The sequence below is a fragment of the Danio rerio genome, chromosome 9 (genome assembly GCF_052040795.2).
Source record: "Danio rerio strain M-AB ecotype USA chromosome 9, GRCz13ab, whole genome shotgun sequence".
NCBI lineage: Eukaryota > Metazoa > Chordata > Actinopteri > Cypriniformes > Danionidae > Danio > Danio rerio.
Window position 1 is genome coordinate 48517182 of NC_141029.1, and position 23901 is coordinate 48541082.

General features: G+C 39.6%; 1 protein-coding gene and 1 long non-coding RNA gene across 10 annotated transcripts in view; both read left to right on the forward strand.

Annotated features, from left to right (window-relative positions):
- Positions 1-23901, forward strand: part of slc4a3 (solute carrier family 4 member 3) — a 208714-nt gene that overhangs the window by 94497 nt on the left and 90316 nt on the right. For 8 of the 9 annotated variants that reach the window (NM_001423525.1, XM_087265860.1, XM_087265861.1 and 5 more), the window contains one exon: positions 19144-19300. In NM_001423525.1, coding sequence (NP_001410454.1) covers positions 19144-19300 — 157 coding nt within the window. Of the gene's footprint in view, positions 1-17482; positions 17635-19143; positions 19301-23901 lie in introns of those variants that run through there. The other variant, NM_001302764.2, reaches the window with a different exon arrangement.
- On the forward strand, positions 2118-6566 carry LOC147842428 (uncharacterized). Its single transcript, XR_015499897.1, has 2 exons — positions 2118-3134; positions 5584-6566. It is a non-coding gene; the product is annotated as an uncharacterized LOC147842428 (long non-coding RNA).

A 23901-nucleotide genomic window follows, 5' to 3' on the forward strand; every position in this document is an offset into this window, starting at 1 on the left:
GTGAATTCATGTAGGATTTTACTTGTTGCTAGTCTGAATGTAAATCCCCTCGTCAGGCAGTGCTGGAATAGCGAAGTGGATCAAAGCGCGTTTGATCCAACGGTATTAAAAAGACAAAAATACACAATTTAAGATAAATGCTTGTATTTGTTGTAATTGCACCATGCAGCTCTGCAATGCATTCCCAAGACTTCATGCATTGGGTTAAATTAAGCTGTCCAATCTGTGTTCAGTCCCTCACTATCATGATCGAAACCCTGACAGGCAGTCAGGTATAGCCTAATACAGAGAGTAAACCAAAGCGCAGTGGTGCAATTATAATGTATCTAATGGTTTTTATATAAGAAATCGCGATACCCCGATTTGATACAAAACAAATTCGTCTTTAAATGTTAATTCGAATTAATCGAAAAAAAAGCCTAGCCCTGGTATGTTGGATTTTGCACATTTCAGTTCATTGCATTTTAATGTTTCCTTTGTGTGATCTTCGATCTGTTTGGTCTCTTTCTGAATGTGTTGTTTTATTCCACTAGGTGACAGTACAGTATTTATTTTATCTCGTTTTGATCAAAATAAAAAGCTTCTGTGTCTCATAAAAAATCATGTCATTGAATTAACATCAATATTTTGGTATTGATATTAATATTGATATTTCAGCCTCTCCTAGAGCACCAAATAATGTTGTGATCATTTCTTCGCTTTGACTTGAGTATTGAAATGAGCATACTGATATTAATATTGAGATTTTGGTCCCTTCACTCTTTAGGTGTGTGTAAATAACACACACACACACACACACACACACACACACACACACACACACACACACACACACACACACACACATATATACCCCTGCTTAAATAAATACACAACTAAGGAATAGTGCAGGCTGATAAATAATGAAATAAATAAAGTAACTACATGTATAAGTATACTGATACCCCAACACAAAATTCAAAGCACAAAATGCCGGAATATCAAGCAAGACCAAAAGTGACGGATCTACTAAACCGTAAGATGGCGGATTAATCGTTTGCATGCCTGGGTCTCTCTTTATGGCCCTCGGGGCGTGGTCAAAGCATAGCGGCCGGATCGTGTGTCAATCAAACGGCCAACTTGGGCGAGTTGTAAGTGTCCACGGGCCTTTACGTGTCCCCCAGGCCCGCCTTGCACTCCCTGGTCCTAGTACACAGTATTGTTTGCCGTTCTCGACATGATTTCCACACAGAAGGCGGAAAAGACAGGTCTGGCACAGCAATCCCCTTGATTGGTCGTTCGTTGCCGCAATGCATTCTGGGCAGCGCACTTCGCCCTTTAAAACGGCTACAAATGGAATAAAACTAAGATTTAAACAAGCCAAAATGACAGCACGTTTCTCGAGGAGATGGGTGGCGTCTACCTTTGCAGTCTAGGCGATGGTTGAAAATGTGGCCTACCGTCGATGAGAAACAGCGCTCCTACCGTATGTATAAAAGGCAGTATGCGAAACTGCTCGGTTACGGACCCTGGGTGCCAGGACGGCTGTTCAAATTGAGCTCTTCCAAAGTGACCCAAAACAAGCGATATCAATTGGCAACAAGATTCGGCCTCAAGTTTCGGATCCTATGCAGCCGATGGGGCCCGGGGCCATTTTTTATTTGTTTTTACACTTGTACCTTTTGTCGTCCTTGACCACAAGCTATGGTGGACCACACCTCCCAGCTGAAAAATCCATAAATCCCTGCATAAATTAAACAATAAATAAATATGCAAATAAATAAATGAATGAGTACATACATCCACAAATCCCTGCTTAAATAAATACACAACTTAGGAATAGTGCAGGCTGATAAATAATGATTTTTTTTTATTATTTCTTTTCAATATTGTCCTATTTCTCCAACATTGGTGCAATGTACTTGACCATTTATCAGGCCGCACTATTGATTGTTTCTATATTTATTTATGCAGGAATTGAGGGATTCCTCGATCGTTTCCTTGTCAGCCTGCACCAAGGTCACTCTATAAAGGACGGGTTTTTTTCCCGCGGCCGGTACGGCGACTCAGTGGCTCAATGGGTAGCGCGCTCGCTTCGCAACAAGAAGGACCCGGGTTCAAGACCATAGTCTTTTCAAGTGCGTCTTTTATCACTGAAGCCGCTCTCTTCAAAAAACGAAGTTGCTTTGTCTGTGTGGCAATATTTCGGCTTTTAATCGAATGAAAAGTTAATTTAGATGAGCCAATATTTAAAAAATGCTGTGAAGTAACTGTGACGTGCGGCCACACATCGAATCTGAGGCCTGATCTCTCGCTGTCACCCGCAGACAGACGCCACACAAGTCAAGTCGCAAAACTAAGGCTGGTATACCTGAAAGGTTGAATAGCTGAAGCCGAAATCTGTCAAAATACAGCGCTGAAATTAAAAGGCATTAATGTTTTTGAGCCAAAAGTCTATTTGTAAATATCTGTAAACGCAATCAGAGCCAATATGGAGAAAATGTACCGCCTAATAATTAGCTATAATCATTCTAATAAAATGAAAACCAAAAAAACAAAAAAACAAAAAATCATTGCATTTTTCGTTTGATAGAAAATATACAGAAAAAAAAACAAAAACAAAAAAAAAACAAAGGATGGCTTAGTTTGTATTAATGTGTTTTAATATTAATAAAAAATATGCTTACTCCATTTATATAGCTACGCCGCCAACAGACAAGCCATTCAAAAATTATTATTTCACTGTGTACAAGGTTATTGTTTATATTTTTCAATAAAAACTAAACGTAGCATGTCTCCCTATCATTTAAAACATGCAATTCATAACACACTAGAGCTGTAGGCCTATAAGCAGTGTGTAAACTTCCAGGGCGGTGTTGGTTAAAGCGCACCACGGTATTAAACTCCAATACCTCCGAGGGAGAATATGTTACCCAGTTTTAAGAATAAAAGGCATTTTAAAATAAGAACAAGTAACAAATAAAAACTGATCCCGTGGACTTTAGCATCTGTTATCTCGCCAGTGTGTGCGGCGAGTGTGTAGCGCTCTTTTGCAGCGCATCTCAACTCCCGGTTTGTGAGAGAGAGAGCGCGCGCGTAAAGAGCTCAAAGCCGGCATATAACCAAAAGCAAGATCATGTCGTTATAAATATTCCGTTAACAATATTTATCGAAATATTTATATGTTTACATGGTGTTTATTGAGATTGTGTGATCTGTATAGCCTGATCTTTACAGAAGCCAGCCTGAGCAGCCGATCAGCGCGGTTCAAACTCGGCGCGGTTGTTTAACATGGCAGATTTTCCGTCCTTCATACGTGTAGAGAGATCGAGTTTATCGACATGATGAGGGAATTTGTCTTGACAATCCACACAGACGTGACTTAATAAAGCGTGAATTCATGTAGGATTTTACTTGTTGCTAGTCTGAATGTAAATCCCCTCGTCAGGCAGTGCTGGAATAGCGAAGTGTATCAAAGCGCGTTTGATCCAACGGTATTAAAAAGACAAAAATACACAACTTAAGGTAAATGCTTGTATTTGTTGTAATTGCACCATGCAGCTTTGCAATGCATTCCCACAACTTCATGCATTGGGTTAAATTAGGCTGTCTAATCTGTGTTCAGTCCCTCACTACCATGATCGAAACCCTGACAGGCAGTCAGGTATAGCCTAATACAGAGAGTAAACCAAAGCGCAGTGGTGCAATTATAATGTATCTAATGGTTTTTATATAAGAAATCGCGATACCCCGATTTGATACAAAACAAATTCGTCTTTAAATGTTAATTCGAATTAATCGAAAAAAAAAAGCCTAGCCCTGGTATGTTGGATTTTGCACATTTCAGTTCATTGCATTTTAATGTTTCCTTTGTGTGATCTTCGATCTGTTTGGTCTCTTTCTGAATGTGTTGTTCTATTCCACTAGGTGACAGTACAGTATTTATTTTATCTCGTTTTGATCAAAATAAAAAGCTTCTGTGTCTCATAAAAAATCATGTCATTGAATTAACATCAATATTTTGGTATTGATATTAATATTGATATTTCAGCGTCTCCTAGAGCACCAAATAATGTTGTGATCATTTCTTTGCTTTGACTTGAGTATTGAAATGAGCATACTGATATTAATATTGAGATTTTGGTCCCTTCACTCTTTAGGTGTGTGTAAATAACACACACACACACACACACACACACGCACACACACACACACACACACACACACACACACATATATCCCTGCTTAAATAAATACACAACTAAGGAATAGTGCAGGCTTATAAATAATGAAATAAATAAAGTAACTACATGTATAAGTATACCGATACCCCAACACATAATTCAAAGCACAAAATGCCAGAATATCAAGCAAGAGCAAAAGTGACGGATCTACTAAACCGTAAGAGGGCGGATTAATCGTTTGCATGCCTGGGTCTCTCTTTATGGCCCTCGGGGCGTGGTCAAAGCATAGCGGCCGGATCGTCTGTCAATCAAACGGCCAACTTGGGCGAGTTGTAAGTGTCCACGGGCCTTTACGTGTCCCCCAGGCCCGCCTCGCACTCCCTCATCCTAGTACACAGTATTGTTTGCCGTTCTCGACATGATTTCCACACAGAAGGCGCAAAAGACAGGTCTGGCACAGCAATCCCCTTGATTGGTCGTTCGTTGCCGCAATGCATTCTGGGCAGCGCACTTCGCCCTTTAAAACGGCTACAAATGGAATAAAACTAAGATTTAAACAAGCCAAAATGACAGCACGTTTCTCGAGGAGATGGGTGGCGTCTACCTTGGCAGTCTAGGCGATGGTTGAAAATGTGGCCTACCGTCGATGAGAAACAGTGCTCACACACACACACACACACACACACACACATATATATATATATATATATCCCTGCTTAAATAAATACACAACTAAGGAATAGTGCAGGCTGATAAATAATGAAATAAATAAAGTAACTACATGTTTAAGTATACCGATACCCCAACACATAATTCAAAGCACAAAATGCCAGAATATCAAGCAAGAGCAAAAGTGACGGATCTACTAAACCGTAAGAGGGCGGATTAATCGTTTGCATGCCTGGGTCTCTCTTTATGGCCCTCGGGGCGTGGTCAAAGCATAGCGGCCGGATCGTCTGTCAATCAAACGGCCAACTTGGGCGAGTTGTAAGTGTCCACGGGCCTTTACGTGTCCCCCAGGCCCGCCTCGCACTCCCTCGTCCTAGTACACAGTATTGTTTGCCGTTCTCGACATGATTTCCACACAGAAGGCGGAAAAGACAGGTCTGGCACAGCAATCCCCTTGATTGGTCGTTCGTTGCCGCAATGCATTCTGGGCAGCGCACTTCGCCCTTTAAAACGGCTACAAATGGAATAAAACTAAGATTTAAACAAGCCAAAATGACAGCACGTTTCTCGAGGAGATGGGTGGCGTCTACCTTTGCATTCTAGGCGATGGTTGAAAATGTGGCCTACCGTCGATGAGAAACAGCGCTCCTACCGTATGTATAAAAGGCAGTATGCGAAACTGTTCGGTTACGGACCCTGGGTGCCAGGACGGCTGTTCAAATTGAGCTCTTCCAAAGTGACCCAAAACAAGCGATATCAATTGGCAACAAGATTTGGCCTCAAGTTTCGGATCCTATGCAGCCGATGGGGCCCGGGGCCACTTTTTATTTGTTCGTTACACTTGTACCTTTTGTCGTCCTTGACCACAAGCTATAGTGGACCACACCTCCCAGCTGAAAAAATCCATAGATCCCTGCATAAATTAAACAATAAATAAATATGCAAATAAATAAATGAATGAGTACATACATCCACAAATCCCTGCTTAAATAAATACACAACTTAGGAATAGTGCAGGCTGATAAATAATGATTTTTTTTATTATTTCTTTTCAATAGTGTCCTATTTCTCCAACATTGGTGCAATGTACTTGACCATTTATCAGGCCGCACTATTGATTGTTTCTATATTTATTTATGCAGGAATTGAGGGATTCCTCGATCGTTTCCTTGTCAGCCTGCAACAAGGTCACTCTATAAAGGACGGGTTTTTTTCCCGCGGCCGGTACGGCGACTCAGTGGCTCAATGGGTAGCGCGCTCGCTTCGCAACAAGAAAGACCCGGGTTCAAGACCAAAGTCTTTTCAAGTGCGTCTTTTATCACTGAAGCCGCTCTCTTCAAAAAACGAAGTTGCTTTGTCTGTGTGGCAATATTTCGGCTTTTAATCGACTGAAAAGTTAATTTAGATGAGCCAATATTTAAAAAATGCTGTGAAGTAACTGTGACGTGCGGCCACACATCGAATCTGAGGCCTGATCTCTCGCTGTCACCCGCAGACAGACGCCACACAAGTCAAGTCGCAAAACTAAGGCTGGTATACCTGAAAGGTTGAATAGCTGAAGCCGAAATCTGTCAAAATACAGCGCTGAAATTAAAAGGCATTAATGTTTTTGAGCCAAAAGTCTATTTGTAAATATCTGTAAACGCAATCAGAGCCAATATGGAGAAAATGTACCGCCTAATAATTAGCTATAATCATTCTAATAAAATGAAAACCAAAAAAAAAAAATAAAAATCATTGCATTTTTCGTTTGATAGAAAATATACAGATAAAAAACAAAAAACAAAGGATGGCTTAGTTTGTATTAATGTGTTTTAATATTAATAAAAAATATGCTTACTCCATTTATATAGCTACGCCGCCAACAGACAAGCCATTCAAAAATTATTATTTCACTGTGTACAAGGTTATTGTTTACATTTTTCAATAAAAACTAAACGTAGCATGTCTCCCTATCATTTAAAACATGCAATTCATAACACACTAGAGCTGTAGGCCTATAAGCAGTGTGTAAACTTCCAGGGCGGTGTTGGTTAAAGCGCACCACGGTATTAAACTCCAATACCTCCGAGGGAGAATATGTTACCCAGTTTTAAGAATAAAAGGCATTTTAAAATAAGAACAAGTAACAAATAAAAACTGATCCCGTGGACTTTAGCATCTGTTATCTCGCCAGTGTGTGCGGCGAGTGTGTAGCGCTCTTTTGCAGCGCATCTCAACTCCCGGTTTGTGAGAGAGAGAGCGCGCGCGTAAAGAGCTCAAAGCCGGCATATAACCAAAAGCAAGATCATGTCGTTATAAATATTCCGTTAACAATATTCATCGAAATATGTTTACATGGTGTTTATTGAGATTGTGTGATCTGTATAGGCTGATCTTTACAGAAGCCAGCCTGAGCAGCCGATCAGCGCGGTTCAAACTCGGCGCGGTTGTTTAACATGGCAGATTTTTCCGTCCTTCATACGTGTAGAGAGATCGAGTTTATCGACATGATAAGGGAATTTGTCTTGACAATCCACACAGACGTGACTTAATAAAGCGTGAATTCATGTAGGATTTTACTTGTTGCTAGTCTGAATGTAAATCCCCTCGTCAGGCAGTGCTGGAATAGCGAAGTGGATCTAAGGGCGTTTGATCCAACGGTATTAAAAAGACAAAAATACACAACTTAAGGTAAATGCTTGTATTTGTTGTAATTGCACCATGCAGCTTTGCAATGCATTCCCACAACTTCATGCATTGGGTTAAATTAGGCTGTCCAATCTGTGTTCAGTCCCTCACTACCATGATCGAAACCCTGACAGGCAGTCAGGTATAGCCTAATACAGAGAGTAAACCAAAGCGCAGTGGTGCAATTATAATGTATCTAATGGTTTTATATAAGAAATCGCGATACCCCGATTTGATACAAAACAAATTCGTCTTTAAATGTTAATTCGAATTAATCGAGAAAAAAACGCCTAGCCCTGGTATGTTGGATTTTGCACATTTCAGTTCATTGCATTTTAATGTTTCCTTTGTGTGATCTTCGATCTGTTTGGTCTCTTTCTGAATGTGTTGTTTTATTCCACTAGGTGACAGTACAGTATTTATTTTATCTCGTTTTGATCAAAATAAAAAGCTTCTGTGTCTCATAAAAAATCATGTCATTGAATTAACATCAATATTTTGGTATTGATATTAATATTGATATTTCAGCCTGTTGTGATCATTTCTTTGCTTTGACTTGAGTATTGAAATGAGCATACTGATATTAATATTGAGATTTTGGTCCCTTCACTCTTTAGGTGTGTGTAAATAACACACACACACACACACACACACACACACACACACACACACACACACACACACACACACACACACAAACAATATTACACTATGATCAATTTTGTCAAATTCATGTGTAGTGTATGTCTTTGGACTGGGTGGGTCAAACCAGAGCACCCAGATGAAACGCACGCGAACATGGGGAGAACATGCAAACAGGGCCAGATTAAGAACACACTGGGCCCTGGGGCTATAGCAAATCCAAGCAAATTTGGATTTGCTTGGATTCAAATTTGAATCCAAGCAAATTAGCTTATAGCAAAACCTTTTTCCTTTTTTGTCCTCACAGAAGTATATATATATATATATATATATATATATATATATATATATATATATATATATATATATATATATATATATATATATAATTGTTGTTGTTATTGTTGTTATTATTAATAATTTACTAATTAATATTCATATCTAATTTACACAATTTGATTTATATTTGATTATTATATATTTTTTCTGTTTTATTAAAATAGGCCTGCAAATACTGCACACAAAATTAAGTAATTCATTCATTCATTCATTTTCTTTTCAGCTTAGTCCATTTATTAATCTGGGGTCGTCACAGCGGAATGACCCGCCAAAATTAAGTAATATGAACTTTAAAGTTCAAACAGGCTGTAAAAAATCAACAAAACTAAAAAAAAAACATTTGCAATACTTCCTAAATTAATGCGTTATATGTTGTACGACAAGCTTGACTGGACGGTTCTTGCGGTAGTGCTGAAATAATGGACTGTCCTAGGAAAATTAGGACATTTATGGGTGACCAAAGAAGGGATATTCAATATTCTGATTTTGCTACAGCCACTCTGAGCCGCAGTTTAGCACCAAAATCGCTGTTTTTGAACAACAGCAAACCAAAAGGAATACTTGATATTATCGATGAGAAAAAACATATCGCCCTCTGCATTCCCCACATCATATCGCAAATTAAGTCTGCAGCCAATCAAGGGCCCCCCATGGGCCCTGGGGCTTCTGCTCCACCTAGCCCCTACGTTAATCCAGCCCTGCGTGCAAACTCCACATAGAAATGCCAACTGGCCCTGGGACTTGAACCAGTATACTTCCTGCTGCGAGGCAACAGTGCTAACCACTGAGCCACCAAGCTGCTGAGCAATAATATTACACCTGTAAATATTAAAGTTTTACTATTTTTTTTATTTATTCAGCCTATCTAAGAGTCTGTCAGTAGTGCTTTTAGCTTAGCTTAGCATAAATCATTGAATCAGATTGGACCAATAGCATCTCTCTCACAAATGGCAAAAACAGAGTTTCTAAAATTTTCTTATATAAAGCTTAACTCGGTCACACTTTACAATAAGGTTCATTAGTTAATGTCAATTAATTACTAACACGAACAAACAATGAATAATACATTTACTGCAGTATTTATTTATGTTATTAAATGTTAGTTAATGAAAATACAGTTGTTCATTGTTATTTCATGTTAACTTGCAGTGCATTAACTAATGTTAACAAGCATAGACTTGGAAGTAAATAATGCATTAGTAAAATTCAAAGTGTTCAATTAATAAATGCTGTACATGTGTTGTTTATGGTAAGTTAATGTTAGTAAATGCATTAACTAATGAACCTTTTTGTAAAGTGTTACCCTTAACTCTTATTAAGTAACTTATTTGTATAGCTACATTGAGCACCAAATCGACAGAAAATGAAAAGATTTTCTAGGTTGTTAAGCCTAAAAACTATACTATCATTCTGACTTAATAATTAAGCAACTTTTGTGCTGTACCATGGCTGCAGCAGGAGCAATAATATTGCACAGCACCTGAAAATAGTCTCCATCTACAGTAAGTAACTAGGTAACAGCACCATGTAAAATCTTTGTTCCTGCTTCAGCCATGGTACGGTGCCTGCAAGGATGTTACATGGAATTTTATGGAATTATGTTTGTTTATTATTTGTCTATGATTATGTAAAGCACTTAAAATAACCATTTTGTAAAAGGTGAATCTAAAAAAAAATTGCCTAGCCTTAAATTCCATACAGATTAGAGTCAAATGAACATTTCAGATAAGAGCAATAACAGTTTATGAAAATGGGTCCAGAAACGCATTCATTTGCTTTTCTCCTGTAGTTGTTTCCTGTGACGTACAATAACTCTATCTGTCATTTACACAGAGTGCTTGGCTGGCAGTGAGCAAACACATTTGTCAGCCTTCACTGAAATCTCATTGTCATTCTATTCAGCTCACTGTTGAAATAAAGAGAGTTGCAATCTGCAACCTTCATTGCAAGCATTTGCACTCAGTCTCGCTCAAGCCATTAACATTTGCACTATTACAGAAGTGCAAGAGCATTTTCACTGCGAGTACAGAAACGGTGGGAAATGCTGTCTAACAAGTAATATTCTAAAAGGCCAGCCATTGTCTGTTTTGCTCTTTTGTTACGTTATGGTAATTAAGAATGGGTATTTACATAAGAGGAACAGAATTAGGGAGAGGTGAATGAACAGCGAGGTGTATGTATTAAAATAAGGGTTGAAACATGACCTGTGAGTGTGCAATTTTACATGGGTCCAAAACAAGACATCTGATTTTGGCGTTTGCAATAAATTCAATGTTGATTATATAATAAATATTATAAATACAACTGTACTATATTAATAAATTACATTTACATTATATAATAGAAAACTTCTAATGAACTAAATAGCAGTTAATTAGTATTTTAGGCTACGCTGTGATCTCTAAATAATATTTTTGATTATTAAATAATACAATTGATTATTGATCTAAATATGCCTGGCAAGATTTTTTGGTTTACAAATTACTGAACAACACTATGTTTGTATATTTATATACATAATAAATATGAAAGTAAACACATTTATTATGTACAATGTTTTTCGTGCGCCAACAATTATTGGCTATATTCACTGAGAAATTGATACAAAAATTTATTTTCAAAAGGGGATATAGACATTTATATTGAGCACTGTAAATACTGTACAAACTTCTATTTGAATGAGATTATTTCTGATTAATTTTTTGACAGCATTAGAAATAACTATAGAAATAAACTTTTAAACTTTATTCTTGTTTCGAGTTGTCACCGACTCGGTCCCAGTCATTCCCCTCGCTGGCCAGCAGAGGCCGCCATCCCCGGATTTCTAAGCATTACATCATCCACCTAGACTGATCGTGCACACACCTGAACTGAATCCAGTTAACGACCCACGCTCCTTAAATAAGCCACACTCAAACTCCAGTTCACTGCGCAGTCTTGTTTCAGCCCCGGCCAGCATTACTGAGCGTTATTCCTGCCTGATCTTCCTTGCATTACTCCAGCCCGTTTCTGACTCTGCTTTGCCTTCTGCCTGCCCACGACCCAAGCCTGATACACTGACTCTGATACTTTCTGCCTGCCCTCGACCCAAGCCTGATACACGGACTCTGAATCACGCCGCCTGCCTCTGACCCTTGCCTGGTAATCACTCTGTGTCTGTCAGCCGCCAATCTTGAGACCTTTACTGCTACTGTCGATGTGTGTTTGCACCTTTGTGCATATTGTATGTTTGAGAAAGTGTGATTTTATTAAATACTGCATAATGGATCCCTCCGTGTCAGTCTCCTCGTTACACGAGTACTTGAATTTTAGACAGATTCAAGGCCTGGAAAGTACATAAAAACAAACATAGGTCCTTGAAACTTATATTAAATTAGAAATCAAAATAGTTTATGGTGTAGCTTTGACAATTGTATTGTGCTGTTATCAAAAACAGAAAAAAACATGAAAAAGAGAATTTTATGTACAAATCTCACATTTAAATCCTTTACAAGAACTCTGATAAATAATGCATTTTTTTCAGTGTCAAAAACCGCATTTGAATAATACTAGTATTAAATTCAATAATGTTTTTAAACATTGTTAAAAAAAACAACAACTAAATTTTAGTTTAAATGATTTTTAAAGTATTTTTTTTTAAATTACATTTAAAACATCATCATTACTCACACATTTTTAATTTAAGTGAGACTTTAGTGTCATGGAGACTGCCGTCAAAATGAAAGTAAAACAAACATGTCTGGGCCCGGTCCTCTCTCTCCTAGCATTGGCGTCTCTCCTCCTTTTAGCTTCTAGGGCTCCTCCGTGAGACTCAAGACAGGTGACACATCCCAGACAGATGTCTGATTATCTCACTTATGCCACCCGCCCCACACGCCCTGATGATGCTAGGTCCCACCTCACTCGCTATATACCCCCATCACCCCTTGCAGGCCGGGGGCACCAGGTGTCAGGGGGTGGGAATCAATGAAACCTGAGAATAATAGGGCCGAGAGAAAGGAGCTGGATAGCTGAGGAGAGACTGAAGAGCAACAGAGAGATGGAAAAAAAGGGGGTTTGGTTTTCCAGACACGGTTTTCCAGACACTTTTCCTCAACCAGCTGAGGGATCCGATGATGTGCTGGGAGTCCTGTGGAGGAATCTATCCACCTGTTCCTCTTCTGGTGTCCGGCGGCAGTTCTCCTGGCTGGCAGCATTTCTTGTCTCCTGCTCCGCTCTGGATGCAGGCTTCGGCATCATGGTGGATGGCGGTGATCTCCCTGGGATGGCTCCCTAAAGCTCTTTCCCTTCCGGTGGTGAGCCTCTCGCCCCCTGCTCCTTCCCATGCTGGGAGATGGCAGCAGGCAGATTCTTTCCTAACCAGCCTCAGGCTGCCCCTGCACTCTGGGCAGACGAACGGGTTTCTCCCCGACTCGGGTTAACTCTCGAACACTCACCCCTCCGCTCAGTGGTGAGGGCAACTGGACAATATGTCCCTCCTTCTCCTGGATTTCGGTACAACTTTAATGAAGTTTATTGTCACCTGGCCGCCGGGAAAGAGGAGGCAGCAAACCGACAAACTTTTAATAAGTTTGTCTTAATAAGTCGTCTCTCCTCCATTTAGCTTCCAGGGCTCCTCCATGAGATTCGAGGACCCTTACACACCCTGACGGCTCTCAGCCCCGCCTCACTCGCCACAGTAAGTATTAAGTATAAGTGAAAAATTAAGTACCGTAAGAGCTTTCATGGCACTTCACCTGCTGGGGGTGTACATTACAACTGTGCTTCTAGTGCTTTAAGAGCAGGTTTTCATTCAGGATGTCTCTGTACATTGCTGCATTCATCTTTCCCTCTCTCCTGACTAGTCTTCCAGTTTCTGTTGCTGAAAAACATCCCCACAGCATGACGCTGCCACCACCATGCTTTACTGTAGGGATGGTATTAGCCTGGTGATGAGCGGTGCCTGGTTTTCTCCAAACGTAACGCCTGGCATTTACTCCAAAGAGTTAAATTTTAGTTTCATCAAACCACAGAATTCTGTTGCTTATGGTCTGAGAGTCCTTTTGGTAAATTCCATGTGGCTTCCGTCTGGCCACTCTACCATACAGGCCTGATTGATGGATTGCTGCACAGATGGTTGTCCTTCTTTAAGGTTCTCCTCTCTCCACAGAAAAACGCTGAAGTTCAGTCAGAGTGACCATCGGGTTATTGATCACCTCCCTCACCACTCAGCTCAGATGGCCGGAAGAGTCCTGGTGTCCAAACATCTTCCACTTACGGATAATGGAGGCCACTGTGCTAATTGGAACTTTCAGAGCAGCAGAAAAATTTCTGTAACTTCCCCCAGGCTTGTACCTTCAGATATTCCTTTCTTGGAGATCTACAGACAATTCCTTTGTCTTCATGCTTGGCTTGTGCTTTGACATGCACTGGCAACCCTGGGACATTATATAGACAAAAAATCTTTTTTCACATTGTCATTATAGGGTATTGTGTGTAAATTTTTGAGGAAATCAATTAATTTAATCCATTTTGGAAAAAGGCTGTAACAAAAAAAATGTGTAAAAAGTAAAGCGCTATGAATACTTTCCAGATGCACTGTATAAATGTTTATTTTATTATTTTTTTATTGGAATTTTTTATAATTAAAACCGTTTAAGGGTTTAAGATGCTGATGACCGTTAAACACTTCACAACAGCCTTGTGAAAAGTATCCATCGTGTAATAAGAAGGGTCTCATTACTGTAAAACAATGATTTTTATTGTACAGCATGACAGTAAAACACTATAAAATCCTGATTAAAGACAAATTAGGTAAAAAAGGGTAAAATTAGGAATGAAAATGTGCTTTTTTAAAAATCTCCTGCTTCACATAGAGAAAGCTCATCTGTAGAGATCTTTAAGAAGCGGAAAAGGGCAGATATTGTGTGATTCAGCACATAGGGCTTTTTTTTCCAGCGTCCTCTCTGTCTCCTTCCCACACTGGCTCATTTCCAAGTCCAGCGTTATTGTCAGAGTGAGCCGTTTATCATTTGACTTCACAGGTCAGTGTCTTCATTAAAGTCAGCACTTCAGCGCTGATAAAAGAGCGGCACACAGCGTGCAGACATGGAGAGCTTAATGAAATGTTGTCCTCATTAATTTACGCAAAGCCGAGGGACACGATCAACAAAGAAGACTTTGTTTCCTTTAATTAGAGCCTCGTTCGACCATCTCGTTTCAGTTTTGCAGAATTTGCCCCTTTTTCTCTGGATAATTATGCAAAAGTGTGACGTTTGCACATGCTTGTTTTGCAGAAGAAGTAACGACATCATGAAATGGGTTTAAAATAAGGTACAAAATGTCAGTCTTAGCAGGCAATGTAATTTCAAAAGAGAAGAGTTCCTTTGAAGAAAACGTGAAACAGATTGTGTAGGTGTGGCTTGACTTTGTCCATTGGGAGTAGATTGGACAGTTGTGGATTGCTATTACCTAGTCTCCTGTGAGTTCCAGGTTGTTGTTTGGTGAATGTTGTACATGACAGAGGTGTTGTGGATTTAGATTGAGGTGCAGCAGGGCTTCTGTCGGGCCTCCTGCTGCCTTCATGACATTTACTCTGACTGATCTGCGAGTCTTGTAGGCTGTCAGTGTGTTTTATCCCAGCCTTACTTTTCAAAGCTGTCTTTTTACTCAATGTTAGATGTCTCCCACAGGTGGAGCTGTGGGCGGGGCCACATGAGCATCTAAATATAACAGGTCCTTCCAGAATCAAAATGAGTATTACTTATAATAAATCACAATATTCACGTTTAAATAGAGGCTTGAACATTTTGAGTTTACTCGCTTCATTGATGCGTCAAATTCACTTAATTTGTGGTTCAAATTCACTAAACAATAGATGCGGATTCAAGGTATGGGCAGGGCTTCTGACTTCTTGGTGACTCTAGCTTCTTTGCTAAATGGCTAACATAGATTTTATTGAGAGAGTAGCTGTGTTTATGTGCTTTAGGAAGGCTGAAAAAGAGCATAGCTTTATTTAGCGCTGTGTCTGAGTCTACTAGATCCTTTTAGAGATGCACCCAGCTCTTTGAGTTCATCAACTCCTCCAGGTATACCTTCCAGGTAAACTATACCTGGAGGATTGAGGATGGAGGCTTTCAGCGGTACTTCAGACCTAGCCGAGCCCAGTTGATTACCTGTTGTCCGGTGTCGGCAAGAGGATTTCCTCTAGGAACACCAACAACAGGCACTACGTCATAATCACGCCCCTACAAGAGAAAGCTCCTGATTGGTTAACCTGGCACGAATGTCTGCTGAAGTTCAGACTTTTCCAACTTGAGCAAAACTTGCGTTAAGCGGCTAAAAATCTATTCACTATATCTATTATAGCTATATCTATTTGCATCTTTGCATTGACTTAACCTGCAAATCACTCATGCTTGACGCTTCACAGGGCTCGAAATTAACCTTTTTTTTTGGTAGCACCGGTGCTCCTAACTTCAAAAATTTAGGCACACCAGACAAAATTTAGTCGCACTCATCAAAAAATATGAGCACCATTACTACACGTTTTATATTAACAGATTCTATTATATATTATAACATATATAACAGTTTATTCACAACTAACAAATAAACAAAAATCTGTATGCGCTCACTTGCTCTGCACTAACTGCTTGACGTGAATGAGATGAACTGAATTAACAATAATAACTGTGCTGTTGTCATGAATGGTGTCTAATATTGCACAGATGATATTGACATATAACTTATTATTTGCATACGTCATCTTAATAGCAATAACTGTCTTTTCATGAGCTGCAATATTAGTTTCATCTAATGCATGTTCTTTAGGGATGGTTAATGTGCATTGTGATGATTAAATGAAGGCTTAAATAGAACATCTCATGCTTAAAATGTGTAGATTACATGAAATTACATGTGTAGGTTACATAAAAACTCTGTCAAACCGGCTTTTACGGTAAATGCTTTAGTCATTTTCATAGCGGACTTTAAACACTGGAAGACTTTTATCCACTCTTCGAAAAGTGAAATGCTTGATTGGCATTTATTACATGATCACTAATCAGATGTGCCATTATTTGTAACTTTAGGTGGTTTCTAAAACTAAATCTGTCAGTGTTGTTTTCATTCTCTCGGATCCAGACCTTTACATTTTCGCGGCTGTAGCTCCCTGTCATCGGAACTGAGTAATTGACAGCTGATGTTAACCAATCCATTCGCATTCTGTTCTAGCGCAGTGGGCCAATAAGAAGAGCTTGGAGGTGGGGCAATCATTGTAGGCTTTGTTTACTGCAGCAAGATGACATGTCAACTGTTTTAAACCATACATGAGCACTGCATTTGCTGTTTTTAGGTGCAAAGATGCTTTATGCCTCCTAATTCCGTGCATGTGGTGAACTTTTTGCTGTGAAAACACAAAATCAGTTTTATGCACTCGCACAAATGCTCCCAAAAATATTTTGAGGTAGCATAGATTAAAAAAGATTGCCACCAAAACTGTCCCAATTTCGAGCACTGCTTCATCTGTGTCTGGTGTGAACACACCATTAGACTTTGCTGCAATTTTTACAGTAATTTACCACAAAACGCCCAGTAATATATAATATATCAGTGCTATATCAGTGCTGTAATATGCACTGAATTGTGGGTCATTTTAAAACTTTTACAGTAACTTATGTATTTGTTGGACATTCTCTCAATGAATTTCTTGCCATTTAAACCTGGTTTAATTTCAAACTGAAAAACTCACATATTGCAATCTTAAGAATGTGTTATTGAAATAACATGTAGATTGATCATTACTGTGATGCAAGAAAAGAGAAACACAACTTGTAACATGAAAAAAAAAAAAGAACTGCTACAATACTTTGCTTTACTTCATGCGCGTACAAAGTGAAATTTGGACCTTACCATGGCTCCATCAAGGGTTGCTGTCACGGTTAGAGGAAGGAGGACCCAAATGCAGAATGAGTACAGATGGTGTTTATTGACAATACTGTATATGAGGTAGTGGTGAGGTGAAACAGTCCAACGGTGATGGATATGGTAGCGCTGTGGAATCTTGGAATGGGCAGACAGACCGAGGAGATAATGCAGAGTTCGGAATGGAGCAATCAGCAGCCACAGAACACCAGGAGAACAGGAGACGGAGCTGGGATGCTCAAGCCAGGTAAGAGGTGGTAAAGGACTTGGAGGCACTGCTGACCAATGATCCTAAAGAGTGGTGGTCTCGCCACTAGCAGCCCGACAGTACACCAGTGGCCAGGAACTCACAGTAGGCAGGGAAACAACAGCACAGATAAATGAGCACGGTCAAGCAACATGTAACAGGTAACAATGAACCGACTTGAGGGAAGAGAGCACATTATAAAGGGAGGGAAGAACATGAGGACCAGGTGTAAACACCGAGACCAATGAGGACTAGACGAGGGCTAAAAAAGGCGTGTGGCAGCTGAAAACAAGTAGGGACTAATGGAGGAGCACATGGTGAACACAAACACAGGCTGAGTCATGTGTTCAGACACAACACAAACATAGATACATAGAAAGACGACAACACAAAAAAGACAGACAAAGAAGGGATATGACACTTGCATGCTGAATAGGCCAACCCGGGCTCATTGTGGAAACGTAGCCCCGCGGATGTTTCTGCGGACCGCGATTTACGTCCCGGGAGGTACGTATTCGAGCGGTTTTTGTTTTTGCGGATCCGCCCGCGCCGTTCTCGTGTGAAAAGCCGCCGGATCGGCCGACTCGGCCGCCCTCCTCTTCCTCCTCCTCCTCCTCCTTCCCTAAACCCGAGCGACGGTTTGCAAAAGCCATCTAGAAAAAAAAAAAAATCAAAAGCCCTCGTCTTCGATTTCGACCGCGGATCCTGCTGCGTTCTTGCCCTTATTTTTCGGGTTCCGTTTTTCTTCTTACCTGATTTCTGGAACCGCTGTTCCCCGGACTCGATCCCGGTCGTCGTCCCCGCGGTCGGCTCCTCCTCCTCCGGGGCCTCCGCTCCGCCGACGCAACGCTGTGAGCTAAGCGGACAAACTGGTTGCATCGGGAAAGCCCTCCTTGGAAGCGAGCTGTTGGCCGGCGAGCACGAAGACGAGGGGCGGAGCGGCGCCACACCGCCCCGCAGCGTTCGCTCGAAAAACGCTAAACGCGGCCTTATGTACCTCCGGCCACGTAAATGGCGGTCTCCAGAAACGTCCGCGGGGCTACGTTTCCAGAATGAGCTTGGGTTGGAATAGGCTGTTAGAGCCTGGAAAGCAAATGTTGTCAGGGCTTCGAGAAAATTGCTTTGTTACTTTCATCCCAAGTTATTTTCCTCCCCACTTTCCTCTAATCGCTTTAAAAGCAACTAGTTTACTCACTTTTTATAAGTAAAGTGAACTAATGGCAGTGTAGAAGCTCGAGTGATGCCCTGTTCCTCAGTGGGCTACAAATAATGAGAAATGGGCAATAACGTGTCCGTAATTGCGGTGCACTGCTTGAGCTGTAATGGATGTGTGGTTGTAGCTCAAGCTGGGAGAACATAAAACATCTGTCCGTAACTGCTTAAACTCCTCAGAGCGTGCCAGAAGACATCTTTTGGCTTCAAGTTTATTTCCTTCACTTTCGCAAAATGTATTTCAGCATGTGGAACATCTGGTGCTTACTGTGTGGTTTCAATTGATCTCGTTTGCAGGTTTTGACAGAGGAAGAGAAGGACTCCACAGCAGGACAGGAAGATGAGGAATGGGAGAAGGCCTTGTCTGTGGAGAGGTTCGGGGACATCATTACTGAGTCTGCCGTCAATGGCGCAGACAAAATGGGCCGCAGTTACAATGAGAAAGATTTTGAGTGTGAGTACTGCTTGGTGTATAACTCAACAATACTGCAGTAAATGTGCTTTCTGTTTTAACTAATATCTTGGTGTCAAACCTTCATGCAATGTTGGTTTGGCAAAAACCATCACAAACAGTAGAAAGTAAAATTATTAACCCTCCTGTGAAATTTAGATTCTTTATCAAACATTTTCCAAGATGTTTAATAGAGCAAGAATATTTTTCACAGTATTTCCATCATGTTTTATTTTCATTGTCTGGACCAAATGCTGTTTCAGTTTAAGTAATATTTAAACACTATTTTATTTTGTTTTATTTTATTTGTCAACATTTTTGGAAATATTTTTTTCGATTGACTAACCGTACGTTCACACCGAAAGCGGCGAGAGCGTCAAAGTAGCCGGAAGTCATTCATTTTCAATGAGAGCCGGCGGCGATAGGCGACGATAAGCTGCGAGGAGCAGTGCGGCGCGTCTTCCGGCGTGAGCGTCGAGGAGAGTTGAAATGAAGTCAACTTTATGGTAATGAGCTATGACGCGGTTCGGCGGCAAGCAATCAGAATGAAGACGTCCACCGCTTGATAGCAGTTCAGGGAACACAGACCTGTGAACTTTGGTTCCGACCACAGTTGTTCCCAAGGGTTTGATTATTGCGGTCGCCGGATTTCCAATTATTTAAAATGTTTTCTTACAGGAACATACATTAAATAAGTTACTGGCAAGTTACTGATGTTCATTAATGTAATATAAATTTATCTTTAAAAAGCGGGAATCTCACGCGATGTGACAGTACAAAACAGTACTGCTGCTTCAGGATATTTCAGACATATGGACACATATTGGATAAATAGAGCAAACAACACCACACGCAACTTGATCTTCCATTGTTGTATGAATTTGATAAGAAGTGCGCAACATTTTCACGCTAAAAACATGTCTTATGCAGGAATGTAACTGATGTGCTGCAACGGCTCCTTTAAATATGAGATCAATGTAGCGAGTTTTGACGCTCTCGCCGCCGGAGCTGAAGGCAGACAGCGTTGTCGCCAGGGCGGCCAGAGCGACCTTGGACGCTCTCGCCGCTTTCGGTGTGAACGTACGGTAAGGATCAAAACATTTATATGATCACATTATAACTGTTAACTTCATTTAGAAGTGAAACTCATTCATTCATTCATTTTCTTTTTGGCTTAGTCTTTTTATTAATCTGGGGTCGCCAAAGCAGAATAAACCGCCAACTTATCCAGGATATGTTTTATACAGCGGATGCCCTTCCAGCTGCAACCTATCTCTGAGAAACACCCATTCACACTCATTCACACTCATGCACTGCGGACAATTTAGCCTACCTAATTCACCTGAACATCATGTCTTTGGATTGTGGGGGAAACCAGTGCACCCGGAGGAAACCCATGCGAACACAGGGAGAACATGCAAACTCCACACAGAAACGCCAACTGACCCAGCAGAGGCTCGAACCAGTAACCTTCCTGCTGTGAGGCAACAGCACTACTTACTGCACCACCGTTCCGCCTCTAAAAGTGAAACTATTACAGTTTTTTTATTGAAATTTGAAAAAAAAGATTGCATAAAAGTCAAACAGAATTTGTTTGTCACGTAACATTTAAACAATTTAAAGAAAGCTGAAAAAAAATGCAAATGCTAATAACATAGTCGAAACACTTTAACAGAAATGTCTGAAAAAGTTAAAACACTGTAACTACAATATTAATACATGTAGGTGCTAAAATGAATTAAGCTAAAACTAAGTTAAGCTTAATTCAAGTATAAAATTACAAATGCATAAACACAACTACAATTAAAATGATAACTAAAAATATAAAAATAAAAGCCTATTAAAAAAAATCAGACATTATAAGGATAACCATTATGATTAAGTCCATGTTTACTGTATTTTTCAGGAATGAACCTGCCCCAGTTTAAGAACTATATTAAGAACTATATATATATATATATATATATATATATATATATATATATATATATATATATATATATATATATATATATATATATATATATATATATATGTGCATTCATACATAAATAAATACATACACACACACACTGTATAAAAGTGTCTTGAAAAATATCTAGTCAAATATTATTTACTGTCATCATGGCAAAGCTAAAATAAATCAGTTATTAGTTATCAGTTATCAGTTAATGCATGAGTTATTAAAACTATTATGTTAAGAAATGTGTTGGAAAAAAATCTGCTCTCTTTTAAACAGAAATTGGAAAAAAAAATAAGGGGGCTAATAATTCTGACTTATAATTCTGACTTCAACTGTGTACACACACACACACACATATATATATATATATATATATATATATATATATATATATATATATATATATATATATATATATATATATATATATATATATATATATATATATATATATATATATATATATAAAATATCACATTAGTTTTCACATATTTTTAGACTACTTAGAACTGCATTCAGTGCTTACTACAGACAGATGTAATATAAGGTGTAAATGAGGTCAAAGATCAGTCAATTAACACATCGTTATTTTAAAAGGATTTTTAGATTAAAACCGTCAGAGTGTCAGACTGCTATAAGATTCAGATTCTTTGTTCCAGATTAGGAGCTTTAGAAGTACAGAGAGGACTTTTTAATGGCTGTCTCACATTCTCTGGACTCCTGTGGAGCTGCGTTTGTGCCAGTCACTTTCCAGACCCTGTTAAATCGAGGCCTGCATTTCCATGTACATGTAGCGACAGCGGTGGGAGGTGTAAACTAGTCTGTGATTCATTCACAGCAGAGCCGTGAGGCATCATGAACAGAGCTGATGCACAGGACAAATTACACATTCGCGGCTGCATTGCTCAATCTACAACCACAAATTTGCTAAATATTGATGTTTTTGGATTATTTTGGTTTGTAACTCCCAATTTTTAAATTTCAAAATTGAATTAAGCATAATATTTAATACAGAGGCCGAGAGAGCTTAACCTTCATTTTTTCCCCAAAAAACTGAAGTATTGTGCTGGTTCAACTTATATTAAATAAGTAGTTTAAAAGTAGTAGTTTAAAGTACATTCTTGGAGTAAAGTTAGAAAGTTGTATTTGTAATATGTTGTATTAAATAGGTACTATAGGCTATTAAAAGGGCCTGGACAGTTTTAAAAATATTATTCTTATTCCAACTATTTATTTTGACCTGGTTTTAACAACAAATCATTGCAAATGTAATTTCATCTAACTTTAAATTATATTTAGTTAAGGATAATGAGAATAATAATATCTTAAATTTCTAATCAGTCAATCCTATGGCAGCAGCTCAATGCATTTATGCATGTAGTCAAGACGATCTGCTGCAGTTCAAACCAAGCATCAGAATGGGGAAGAAAGGTGATTTAAGGGACTTTGAACGTGTCTTGGTTGTTGGTGCCAGACGGACTGGTCTGAGTATTTAAGAAACTGCTGATCTACTGGGATTTCAGGCACAACCATCTTTAGGGTGTACAGAGAAAGGTCCAACAAAGAGAAAATATCCAGAGAGTGGCAGTTCTTTGGGCGCAAATGCCTTGTTGATACCAGAGGTCAGAGAAGAATGACCAGAGTGGATTGAGCTGATAGAAATGCAACAGTAAATTAAATAACTACTCGTTACAACTGAGGTCTGTAGAAGAGCATCTATGAACACGCATGTCCAACCTCGAGGCGGATGGGCTACAGCAGCAGAAGACCACACCGGGTGGCACTCCTGTCAGCTAAGTACAGGAAATCAAGGCTACAATTCACACAGGCTCACCAAAATTGGACAATAGAAGATTGGAAAAAATGTTGCCTCGTATGATGACTCTCGCTTTCTGCTGCGACATTCGGATGGTAGGGTCAAGATTTAGTGTCAACAACATGAAAGCATGGATCCATCCTGCCTGGTAGTGGTGTAACAGTGTGGGGGATATTTTCTTGGCACATTTTGGGCCCATTAGTACCAATTGAGCATCATGTCAACATCACAGCCTACCTGAATATTGTTGCTGACCATGTCCATCCCTTTATGACCACAGTGTACCCATCTTCTGATGACTACTTCTAGCAGGACAAACTGCCATGTCATAAAGCACCAATCTTCTCAGACTGGTTTCTTGAACATGCCAATGAATTCACTGCACTCAAATGGCCTCCACAGTCACCAGATCTCAATCCAATAGAGCACCTTTGGGATTGTGGTGGAATGGGAGATTCGCAACATGGATGCGCAGCCGACACATTTGCAGCATCTGAATGATGCTATCATGTCAGTAAGGACCAAACTCCCAGAGGAACATTTCCAGTACCTTGTTGAATCTATGCCATGAAGGATTAAGGCAGTTCTGAAGGTAAAAGTGCAGTCCAACCTGGTACTAGTAAGGTGTACCTAATAAAGTGGCCGACGTGTGTGTTCATTTTGAAATTACAAATAATACAGAAACTTAATAGGCACACACAAAAAATTATAAAAGCAATTACACTTTATTATTTAATAACAATTAAAGCTGAATGTGGATTGCTGAATGCTCCGGTTTCCCCCACAGTCCAAAGACATGTGGTACAGGTAAATTGGGTAAGCTAA